At 37.0% G+C, this 10,880-nt stretch overlaps 3 protein-coding genes across 5 annotated transcripts; 2 read left to right on the top strand and 1 right to left on the bottom strand.

The window, feature by feature from the left end:
- Positions 1 to 2,177: 2,177 nt before the first annotated feature.
- On the top strand, positions 2,178 to 3,812 carry LOC18607469 (coiled-coil protein). 2 transcript variants are annotated; one of them, XM_007041648.3, is made up of 3 exons: positions 2,178 to 2,941; positions 3,087 to 3,210; positions 3,362 to 3,812. In XM_007041648.3, exons 1-3 carry the CDS (start codon positions 2,384 to 2,386, stop codon positions 3,367 to 3,369), a joined length of 690 nt encoding a protein of 229 aa, XP_007041710.3. In that variant the 5' UTR covers positions 2,178 to 2,383; the 3' UTR covers positions 3,370 to 3,812. The 2 variants fall into 2 exon arrangements, with proteins under 2 accessions (XP_007041710.3, XP_017970973.2); XM_018115484.2 differs by having other exon boundaries at positions 2,181 to 2,941; positions 3,087 to 3,206.
- A 311-nt stretch (positions 3,813 to 4,123) lies between these two features.
- On the top strand, positions 4,124 to 8,639 carry LOC18607468 (protein kinase STUNTED-like). Its single transcript, XM_007041645.3, has 7 exons — positions 4,124 to 4,311; positions 4,435 to 5,779; positions 5,865 to 5,974; positions 6,052 to 6,940; positions 7,480 to 7,713; positions 7,795 to 7,944; positions 8,275 to 8,639. Exons 2-7 carry the CDS (start codon positions 5,537 to 5,539, stop codon positions 8,425 to 8,427), a joined length of 1,779 nt encoding a protein of 592 aa, XP_007041707.3. The 5' UTR covers positions 4,124 to 4,311; positions 4,435 to 5,536; the 3' UTR covers positions 8,428 to 8,639.
- Positions 8,640 to 8,762: 123 nt separating this feature from the next.
- Positions 8,763 to 10,788, bottom strand: LOC18607467 (GDSL esterase/lipase At5g55050-like). 2 transcript variants are annotated; one of them, XM_088803395.1, is made up of 5 exons: positions 10,236 to 10,788; positions 9,983 to 10,149; positions 9,655 to 9,882; positions 9,283 to 9,532; positions 8,763 to 9,109 (listed from the first exon to the last, which is right to left on the bottom strand). In XM_088803395.1, the coding sequence occupies exons 1-5, from the start codon at positions 10,471 to 10,473 to the stop codon at positions 8,889 to 8,891; spliced, it is 1,104 nt and encodes a 367-aa protein (XP_088659521.1). In that variant the 5' UTR covers positions 10,474 to 10,788; the 3' UTR covers positions 8,763 to 8,888. The 2 variants fall into 2 exon arrangements, with proteins under 2 accessions (XP_088659521.1, XP_007041706.3); XM_007041644.3 differs by having other exon boundaries at positions 10,010 to 10,149.
- Between the last annotated feature and the right edge of the window lie 92 nt (positions 10,789 to 10,880).

The raw sequence follows: 10,880 nt of genomic DNA, 5'->3' as shown, positions 1-10,880 counted from the left end.
ACGAGGCTCAATATAAATATTTATTTATTTTATTCAGACGTTAAAATATTTATTAATAAAAATCACAAAATTTTATTGAATAGCAAACATATTTTAAAAATGTTTATGAAAATTTCGATTAATGAATAACCTTACTAATAAATTTATCAATATGTATGTAACTATTAAAAAAAGGTTCAAGCACTGGTAATTGGTATAATATCATATTACTTACATAAAAGGTAAACTTTTGAATATAATCAACTAATTAACCATGAGTGAGTTGTAGCCATTTTTATCATATGAATATAAAATGATAAATAACGTCTGATTAATGATAATTAATTAATTATTAATTATAAAATTTTATTAAATACAAAATAAAAATATAATTACTTAGTTAAATTTAATAAAAAAATATCATTTGAATTTTTTTTAAATAGTTTAAGAGTTTTTTTATCACTTTTATTATATGAATATAAAATGATAAATAACGTCTGATTAATGATAATTAATTAATTATTAATTATAAAAAAATATTTAATATAAAATACTTAGTTGAATGTAATAAAAAAAAAGATATCATTTGAATTTTTTTAAATAATTTAAGAGTTTTTTTAAAAATTACGTTTCATGAATGTGCTAACAAAGTAGGAGAAGTAAAGGTGAGCAATTAGGCGATTTGATTGGTTCGATCTATCATACCTCAAGACCAAACGAATTAAACATTTTTAGAAAAATCGATCAAAACCAAGCAAACATAAAAAAAATCGAATTGATCAAATATCAAATTGACTTGATCGGTTTGATTTTAGATCAAAATGACTAAAATTTTAGCTCTTTTTTTTTTTTTGCAAATTACAGTGTTAAAATTTATAAAATTCATCAATAATTATAAAATATGAAATGAAAATATATATTTTATATAGATTTAAAAATAATATATAATATTAGTTTGATCTTTTGATTGATTCGATTTAAAAATTTTAAAACAAAAAATCGACCAAATAAATTAATTGGATTAAACTTTGTGGACCAATAGGCCTAATAAACCAATTAGATTAAACCATTTTACTCATATCGTATTCGATTCAAAATCCAATTTTTAGTCCGAACCAATAGTACGAATTAATTCATTTTGCTATCACAACTTTTTTGTAACTTTTGTGTATAGTTCTTTAAGGTTCTAAAGCTAGAAACTAGCTGTTGGAACATGTCTGTGGAAAACTTTCCATTTTCAAATCAAAAGCTGTCCAAAAAAAAAAAAACCATGTAAGAGAAGGAATAATGAGCAAATAATGGATCATAGAATAGGAAAAAAGCGGTTGGTGTTGGGGTAGGGGCCAAAGTGAGGAAATGCTTAATGGCAAAAAAGGGTAGAGGACTGCTATATTTATTAAGACAGTTAACTTGTTCATTTTACCAATTTAGTTAGGTGGCTTGACTATGAATGGTTTGAACTACTATTTATGGATTTTTATTAGCTTTGGTCACTTTTTCAAGCTTTCATGCTACTTTGGTATGGTTGAAAGTTGAAACCCATTCCAAAATTTTCTCCCTCAGTGTATAGGTTTTATATATTATTAATAAATTAAAATATTATCATCTCGTTAATAACATAATTTTAAATATAAAAAATTCTAACAAACCAATACTCATAATTTTAAAAATTACTATTGTACATTCACAAGATGACACTCCGTGGTTAAATGATAGTTTATAAATATTTTACTTTGATATTATATTAAATATAAACCCATTCTAAGTTTATATTTGGAATTCTGTTAATGTATACATTCTGTAATTTATCAATAAACCAAAAATTACAACCTCGCTAAAAAATAAATTTAAAAAAGAGAACCCTAAAAATTGTATTCATAATTTTAAAATGATTTATTTTGATTTTTGAAAAAAAAATTATCTTTTTATATTTATGAGGTACTCTGTGATTATTATAAATAGTATAATAAAAATACAAAATACAAAAATTGCAAAGAACTAAACCAAACGAGGCCCAAGGGCTGAGAGTAGTGGGCAAAGGAATGGGAATTATGGGCCCAATTACTATTGACGAGTTGGATTCTACTTAAGAGCACTGGGCCTTCGGTCCATAGTGATAGAAAGCAAGCATTGCAGAAGCCCAACGGTAGAATGTGGCAGGGAATAAATAAACAAAGAAAAGGAGAAAGTATCAAACCCGGGAGTTCGCTCATAACTGTAACCGCTCTTTTGTGATAATCGGTTAAAGCTTCTAAGGTTCAAATCGGCAAGGCAATCAGGAAGTCTTCTGGAATATTCTCACTTCTCAAAATTTATTTTGGATTAATTAATTTATGAAAATATTAAAAAACAAATAGGGATAAAGGAAACCGAAAACCTAAGTCACCCCTAACTCGACGACGAGATGCCGAAAAAGATGGGGGTAAACAACAAAGCCGAGGCGGCGCGTGCACGCAAGAGCGCTACCGAAGCAGAGCGTAAAGAGCGGGAATCTCGGGAGAAAGAGGAGCAGTACTGGCGCGAAGCCGAGGGTCCCAAATCCAAGGCGGCCAAGAAACGCGAGGAGGACGCGGAGAAACGAGCCGAAGCGGCGACTCGTCGTGCGGAGGCGCGTCGTCAAGCCGAGATGGAGGAGAAGGAGATCGAGAAAGCGATGAAGAAACCCGATAAGAAGGCGAACCGCGTGTCGATTCCGGTGCCGAAGGTGACGGAGGTGGAGCTGAGGAAGAAGAGAGAGGAGGAGCAAGCGGAGATGGCGAAGAAAGCGGAGGAGGCGAAGAAGAGGCAGACTAGGACCGCTGCGGAAGAAGAGTATGAGAGGATGGTGTTAGTGACGAACACGAATAGGGATGATTCCTTGATTGAAGCAAGGAGTGTGGAGGAGGCGATTGCGCAAATGTCTGTGGAGGATAATCTTCCCGCGGATCGCCACCCTGAGAGGCGGCTTAAGGCTTCCTTTAAGGTACGTTACACGCGCCGCCTTTCTGCTTTGCTGAATTATCAATTACTTTCTTTATTAGAATTGTAGGTTACTATATTTAGTGCCTTAATCTTTATACCATGCAGCATTAATTATATTATTGAGTTATTTTTATGAATGAATGTAGGCATTTGAGGAAGCTGAGCTTCCCAGGCTGAAAGAAGAGAAGCCGGGTCTTACTCACAATCAGTACAAGGACATGATATGGAAACTATGGAAGAAATCTCCAGACAATCCTCTGAACCAGGCAAGTATGTAGCCAGTTTTGAACCAATGCCGTGTCCATGCCCTCTGCTAACTGGAAATGATCTGATGGGTTGATTTGGTTAGGTTGTGTCAACTACCAATGACAATTTTGTAGTGTTTCTGTTGTCTAACATAAGTTTTATTTTGCTTGTGCAGATTGCTGAGTGATCACTGCTGAATTTTCCTCAGGCTAGAATAGCAGGCGAGTTTTACTTGGAACATATTGGGTGCCGAGATGCATTTGTGGTGTCTAAACTTGTGTCAGTTGCTGGCCTACAATATGTGCAGTGTCTGCTTAAAACTAAATAAAACTTGATTGAACTGATAATGCTGGCTTCTTATCATTACTGTTCAGATCATGCCTCTCTTGTTTAGTTACATAAGTCTGGTTTTTTGCCCTCTTCTTTGTCCTTTTCATAAGGGCTGGAAAATATTGACTGTTGCACATGCAGAGAAATAGTTCTGGGCATGGATTGTGCAAATTACAGATTAAGCTTGTTTGGAAGGTTTTCCTTTCTCTCAAGGATTAGCAAAGATCGATACATGATGTGCATTTGTGACTTAAATAATGTTAGGCTTGCTTCTGAGTCCTCTTCTACTATCCAAATTCCAAAGTATCAATGCACGAATATGTCAGTAGATTTGCTTATTTACGTGAATATCTACCAGCCTGAGGAATATAGTGGGAAGATAAGGCTATGCCTCTTAGTGATATTTCTCAAGTAGCTCAGATCAATGTGATTGGATTATTGGAATGCTTATCGGTTTTTGGTGATTCTGGCTTCAAATTTTTCCATGGACAAATGTTGTAAATTCTTGGATGCCAAGTTTAGTGAAAATTACTGAATGGCTGTTTTAAAGGTATTTATGCTTGAATATTGCAATTGCAAACTTGAAATGCTGATCCAGTAAATGATATTTATCTTGTAGTGGAGCAATTAGATCCTCATGCATTCATTTAAATCTTGTAAGTTTGTTCTTGTGGTTAAATGCTGAACATAATAAATCATGTGGAGCTTTCTTGCATGAGCTTATTTGAAGATGCTTTACCTGGAACGTCATTTGGTTCTCTGGGTGAAAGAATATGGTGGCCATCAACACTTCCGGTAGGGTCAAGTCCACTGGTGGTTGAGCAACATCACTTAATGTGCATTAACTAGTTTCTTTTAATGACCATACCATACCATAACCCCATATTTGAATGGTATAATTTCTTGCTGTGTGACTAGGTGCACTGAGGGAAGAGTGGGGGTACATTTCACCCGCTCTTAACTTATAAGGATGAGAGCTAAGCAAGAAAGTTAGAGAGATATCTTGGAACGTCTTACACCCGGAGATAATTGGATTTTGCTGTCGTCTGATAAATGACTTTTACCAGATATTTCATTGCATTCAGCCATTCAGTGGATCTGGCACATGTTGCAGCAACACCAGCTTCAGGATATCATGGACTGATGCCGACCATCCTGAAATCTAATCCTGACTGTCACTTGAGATCCAATCCTGAAATGCATCCAAACGCTTCTTTACAAATGCAAGTACTACTGTTCGTTCATAACACTTCGCTTGTTTACCATCACTGTCATCCACATTGTATATGGATGCCCTGGTCCTCGATGATAATAATTCTGTTACCGTTTAAAAGCCTTGAACAAATTATCCTGATGCTCAATAGTAAGCCTGTACACCACCTTTGTTTGTTCTTGTCCCTCTGAGGAGTTGAGATCATTAAGATTTTGCACCATAAATCTGTTACAATCAGGCTACCATTGAAAAGGAAAACGAACTGTACACGATCTTTTTGGCAATTAAATGGAATAGAAATGGAATCTAAAACAATGAATAGCTAACTACTTTGTGGGATGGATCCCACAATGTATTAACATCGGATTACAGACTTTGCAACAAAATTATAGGTTCCCCTTTGGTCTCCGTTTAAAGAATCATGGTTAGAGAGTTTTGTTCTCGTACAAGGGAATCGTAAGACCTTAGGCATCTGCCAATCTGTAATTGTATTTGGGAGTTGTGAAGTGAAGGCTTAGCTTTGTCCGGGAAAGTCGTGGTCAAGCATTTCTTGTCTTGGGCAACAAATTAGCCCCATGGTGCTTCAGCGTTGGTAATGTTAGATCTTGCTGTATCTACTTACCTAACTGAAGTAAGTGCTCAGCCAATCAGGGACAACATGTATGTACCAGTCCCAATAAATAGATTTAAAGCAGTGTGTTCCGGTGAGAGGACAGAATCTTATAACTTAAGATGTGCTAGAAGTTTGTCAAACATACTCCCTTCGTATGAAATGGAATGGTGCCTGAAGATCGTTAGTTCTTGATCATGGTTGGAAATGCAAGCATCAATTGCAGAATTATGTCATACCTGAATGGCAGGACAGTGAAGAACAAAACTATTATAGTTGGCCTCAAATCTGATAACAACAGTCGAGAAATGCTACTCCAGTTACTCAGAACGTTTGCCAAGTCAGGGGATAATGTGTTAGCAGTGCATGTCCAAGAAAGAGACGATGCTTTGGATCCGAACAATTTTCACATCCATGAAGATCTTTGTAAATCCAAGCGGGTAAGCGTTTGTTTTCACCAATTTAGCGAAATCAGAATGACGTTAGAGATGTATTGGCTGGTTTACTCATGGTTTACCAATGCAGGTTGATTTTCTTGTTAAAATTTGCACCGGAAACTCCTATATCTCTGCGTTATCTCATCAAGTTCGAGAAAATTATGCAACAATCCTTGCAATTGGATGCAACCTTTCAGGGTAATGAAGCTGACAACTAAGAAGACTGTTTTTTGTATTTTTATGTCTAATTGTTCTATGGTTATGTTTTCCTGTAGCCCAAAGGTTTCAGCTATAAGCAATTGTCTGAAAAGTTTACCTCCCACCTGCACCCTTCTGGTGATGGACGATGCAGGAAGAATCCTAGTCCGGAGGCAGGGAACTTCCCAACAAGGTTCTGCAGGTGTAACTCTTCAATCTTATTTATCATCTACCCAGACAAACTCTATGGTTGATCAATCAACAACCTCCCGTCTGTTACATAAGTCCTTGACAGTACCATCATCCTCAACATCCCAATCAATGTGTCAAATTGACAGTGAAGGACAGCACATTCTCCAGAAGACGGTACAGGATCAATTTAAAAAGTCATTTACTATGCCATCTTCTTCTGCATCATCTTCGAAATGGCAAATGGATAGTGGAGGGCAGCTGAGTCTGAATAAAAATGTGAATGCAAGGAGGAGGTTTCACAGAATCGCGTTCCCAGAAGCAGAGAGATCCTGCAGGTGTTTCAGATCAGATGAGCTCAGTGTTGCCACAGATAATTTCAGCCCCAGTATGGTGATTGGAAAAGGGGGAAATAGTATGGTGTATCGAGCTATGCTTGAGGATGGTAAAGCTGCAGCTGTGAAAGTCCTCAAAACCACACATTGGTCAGCAAAGGATCTTCTCCGAGAAGTTGAGATGTTGTCCAGCATAAAACATGAGAACATAGTTGAGATAATCGGGTACTGTGATAGCATAGAATTGCGTGCAATTGTTTATAATCTTCTGAAGGGAAGCTTGAAAGAATGTTTAAAACAACTCAAGTGGGCTGAGAGGATGGGTATTGCAATCAGTGTAGCTAAGGCTCTGGAGTACCTTCATCATTTTTGTGACCCTCCCATCATTCACAGAAACGTGAAGCCATCTAACATACTTCTCTCTGATAATTGCCAACCGCAAGTAAGTTCTTCACCAACCTTTGAATGTCTGCAATGCTTATGCTATCTCATTCAAGTCTGCCCAGAACAACTACTGATAAGATACAATTTCTCTTCTCTATTGCACCTTTTTGCTGATAAGATTTTCCAAGAAAGACTAAAGCAGCTAAAGTAAAGAAGCTACAATAAATCACCAAACAAAGCAATTAGCCCCTAAATGGATGCTGACCCATTAGCAATGCAAATCTTTGTTTTTAGGAGCCCTCAATTTGAATCCTCTTTTGTGTTTGTTCCTAAAACACAATGTTTATGAAGACTGAATATGATCTCTCAGTAGGGAATTGATCAAAGTGGAACTCAGTGAGAATGTTAGTTTGAGATGACTGTAGCAGAATTTGTGGACCTCAACTAATTCTGTGGAGTAACTTCTTTTTTTAAACATTTCTTGGGACAAAGAATTTGGCCAATGAAAACTTCAACTTGTGCTCTTAACACAGTCAACATTAAATTCTTAAATCCAAGGTATATGCTAATATTCGATATTCTGGATTTCCTTATTAGCTCTCAGACTTTGGAGCAGCAATAGTGCATCATCAATCTTATCAAGTTCCAGCAAACACAAAGCCAATTGACATTGTTAAGACTTTTGGATACTTGGCACCAGAGTACATAGTGTGTGGAAAGATTGACGAAAAGATAGACGTTTATTCCTACGGGGTTGTGCTCCTGGAACTTATCACAGGGAAAGACGCTATTCAAAAAAACCAGAAAAATCATGAAAGCTTAGTGCTTTGGGTAATGTATAGACAAATTATACCTGAAATCATGTTTTTGTATCTCAAAAGCTTTAAGCATTTCTGCATAACTGACATGCAGGCAAGATCTTTACTCCGCTTTGGCCAATGTGAGCGTCTAGTCGATCCTTCCTTGAGCAGAAATTACAAGACAGAAGAGATGGAAGTAATGATGTTTATAGCACGCCTCTGTCTTATGCATTCATCTTCTCAAAGGCCAACAATGAAAATGGTGAACTTTTTTTCTTTTTTCATTTCATAAAATTGCTTCTCACTCACTTCTAGGACATTATGTATGATCTTTGAAGTCTACCATAATCCATTACTTTGCCTGCTTTCTCACAAACAGTGACCAAACTATAATTGCATAAGACCCTGGAATGATATGTCCATTCTATATTTGATTGAACGACCACTAAAAATCTAAAGCAGCTAATTTATTTTTTTCTTCCTAAAAGTAGAAGAGAGCCATGTAGTAGGAAGCACAAGGCATTAAGTAAATGTGTTGGATTCAGATAGTTACTACAGTGCAGAAACTGTTCTAATCAATCTATATGGACAGATATTAAGGTTATTCGAGGACTCAGAGTACTGGCTAGAGATGCAAAGGGAGAAAGATCAAGTCCTAAATGGGTTTGGTTCTACAGCTGAAACAGATTTGTGGAGACTATATGAGTTGTCAAGTGTTGGAACTCTGGCATTGTATGATACCTAGATTAATTGTTAAAATTGTTGGACTTTCTTTCAGAACAGAAGTGGATCTGCTCATGCAGAATTGAAGAATGTCCAACCAGATTTGATCTCTTCTTACTCATTCAACATGTAGATATATCAAATATAGGTCAGAATGAGCTATTTCCGTAGTTATGCTAACGGCGTCATATGTGTAAGAATACATATTCTTTCGTAATCTGTTTCTTTGTTTTATCATCCAATTATGATTTTTCATTAATCTTTCCACATTGTTTCTCATCCAGCTTTATGCACTGTAATCTTTTGCTTGTTATAACCAGTTCTTATATCTATGAATTCAAGGTAGAAAATCCTGGTTATGCCTATTTTTGAGATATCAGGTTGATCTTGGTAAACAAAATTACAGTAATGCTTGGAGTATTACAATAAGATCAACCTCTTATTATTCTGCTTCAAGCAGATAAACTGCAGAGAGCAGTTCAGTTAAGCCTCTGGCAGCTGAGAAAAATTAATGGGGGCTACGAATCTTGGTTCCCCGCTGTATAGGGTAAAAGCTGCCAACCTTGAAGCAGTTTGTGTAGGGTGGAACAAATCCCAAAAGAAGTATCGACGGCGATTTGAGCACAGATTGGCTGTCGGAGTACAAAAGGATTCTGCATTCAATGTGCCGTTCCCACAACATGCGGACATGACATCTGTAATGTCTGAGAGGAATGAAAATTGAGGAGCATTAAGATCATATTTACGATGGGATCTCTCTCTCAGAATATAGATGCTAAGGAGCCAATTTGTAAGGGGCCTCTTGATGTTTCAATGTCTGGGTAGATATGCATGGGTCTTGTTAATATGTAAATGTAGTTTCAGAGTGAAAGCTTACTGAAATTTAGATGGTTGTCAATAACATCAAGTGCCATCTCAACCGCATTTCCAAGAGAATACTTCATGTCCTTGAACTCAGAACTGAGGTTGCGCATGAGGGTGTCCACCATTGAAAAGAAGGCCCTAGCTTGGTCGTTTAACTCCTCCAAGCAATCCCAGTTAGCTGTAAGAAGTCTTTGAGATGGGCAACACCCAACCGGTGGAACACTTACTATGCCAAACTTCCTTGCTCCAACACTAATTAGATTCTGCATATATTTTAAACATGACTTCAGTTCAAGCATGACATAGTTCATCATTATATACCTTAGGCTCGCTTATATGATGGTGATGATCATGATTCAAAGCACAAGAAAAATGGAACTCTCACCCTTAAGTGCTGCTCATATACAAGTCCTAAATTGGGTATGAACTGTTCTTTTGGCATGGGATTGCTCGAATGGTAATTGCCCAGAATGTCATTGCTACCGATGGAGATGAAGAACAGAGACTTCGAGAGAAGATTTTTTGTTTCTGATGGACCTTTGATGGCCAAGAGATCATTGTAGACTGTAGAGAATTGGTATACCTGCTCCCCCATTGGAACAACATTCTTTTGCTGGGTCCATGGAAATCAACTTTCGTCAATGTTAACCAAGAAGCAATTCAGTAGCAAGCTTGAAATAGAAGTGAGGGATGAACAACCAACTTTGTCTCACGCTATGGAGAAAATTAAGAGGCCTTACCGGTGTTTGCCCGGTTGTATCAAGCAGGCCAGATCCTGCTGAGGAAAAATTTATACCTCTAAATCTACGTCTCTTAATAGCAGATGTTGCGTTTAGAGAAAGATAAGATGGTGGACTTCTCTTGAAATTAAATTGTTTAGCTGACAATAGAAACCATCAGAAAAGACAAAGCCAATTTAATGTAATGACATTGCCAATGATCACATCATTGTATATATATACTAACCAAGAAAATCAGCGGTATTGAGGCCATTGCTGAATCTGCCAGTAGCTCTTGCAAAAGGAAAATCGACACCGTTGTGCGGGAAGTCAGCTCTTATACCACTTTCAGGCAAGTAATTGTTGGTTCCAACATCAGCTGTGGAATCACCTAGTATGAAGATGGCTGGAACCTCTGCATTTGCTGATTGAAGAACTCCTATGACCAATGACAACGCTACAAAGACCTCCAGCCCTTTTGCCATGGGAAATCGAGAAAAGAAACCTTGTTTCCTATGAACCCTTCTAATCTTTCTCGATGGAACAATCGATATTTTGGTACATTTTTATATGCGAAGAGGTCCTAGAAAACTATATGGAATACCGAAGGTGCTCAAAACTACAAGGAGTATAGTTGCGTCCTATTAGGCGGAATGTCGTAATAATTCCAAGGCCGGATTGACCCTTCTTGAACGGTTCTTCACATCATTGACCTTACTGACTTTTTCTAGGGAGTTACGATGGAAACAAGGAAACGTATTTCGGTTGCTTACAAATTTTTGTCCTCGAGAATCTACTTCCTTTCAGGGTTTGCTTATCCCGTTCTTCTCATGACAATGAGGGTATCTTTGCATGTTAGGGTATCAAAGGAGTTAAAAGTTTGTGTCAGCAA

This window comes from Theobroma cacao, chromosome 2, assembly GCF_053813885.1.
Source record: "Theobroma cacao isolate CCN51 chromosome 2, ASM5381388v1, whole genome shotgun sequence".
NCBI classification, from domain to species: Eukaryota; Viridiplantae; Streptophyta; class Magnoliopsida; order Malvales; family Malvaceae; genus Theobroma; species Theobroma cacao.
Note: the sequence above shows the minus strand (reverse complement) of the source record. Positions and strands in the feature narration are given on the sequence as shown.

Excerpts from the sequence above, each read along its gene's own strand:
- LOC18607469 (XM_007041648.3), top strand. The coding sequence starts at position 2,384 with ATGCCGAAAAAGATGGGGGTAAACAACAAAGCCGAGGCGGCGCGTGCA. Across the intron at positions 2,942-3,086 it reads GGCTTAAGGCTTCCTTTAAG|GCATTTGAGGAAGCTGAGCT; the intron begins GTACGTTACACG and ends GAATGAATGTAG.
- LOC18607468 (XM_007041645.3), top strand. The coding sequence starts at position 5,537 with ATGGTTGGAAATGCAAGCATCAATTGCAGAATTATGTCATACCTGAAT. Across the intron at positions 5,780-5,864 it reads ATCTTTGTAAATCCAAGCGG|GTTGATTTTCTTGTTAAAAT; the intron begins GTAAGCGTTTGT and ends TTACCAATGCAG. Across the intron at positions 5,975-6,051 it reads ATTGGATGCAACCTTTCAGG|CCCAAAGGTTTCAGCTATAA; the intron begins GTAATGAAGCTG and ends GTTTTCCTGTAG.
- LOC18607467 (XM_088803395.1), bottom strand. The coding sequence starts at position 10,473 with ATGGCAAAAGGGCTGGAGGTCTTTGTAGCGTTGTCATTGGTCATAGGA. Across the intron at positions 9,883-9,982 it reads CTCTTAATTTTCTCCATAGC|CAAAAGAATGTTGTTCCAAT; the intron begins GTGAGACAAAGT and ends CCATGGACCCAG. Across the intron at positions 9,110-9,282 it reads TGACAACCATCTAAATTTCA|ACATTACAGATGTCATGTCC; the intron begins GTAAGCTTTCAC and ends CATTCCTCTCAG.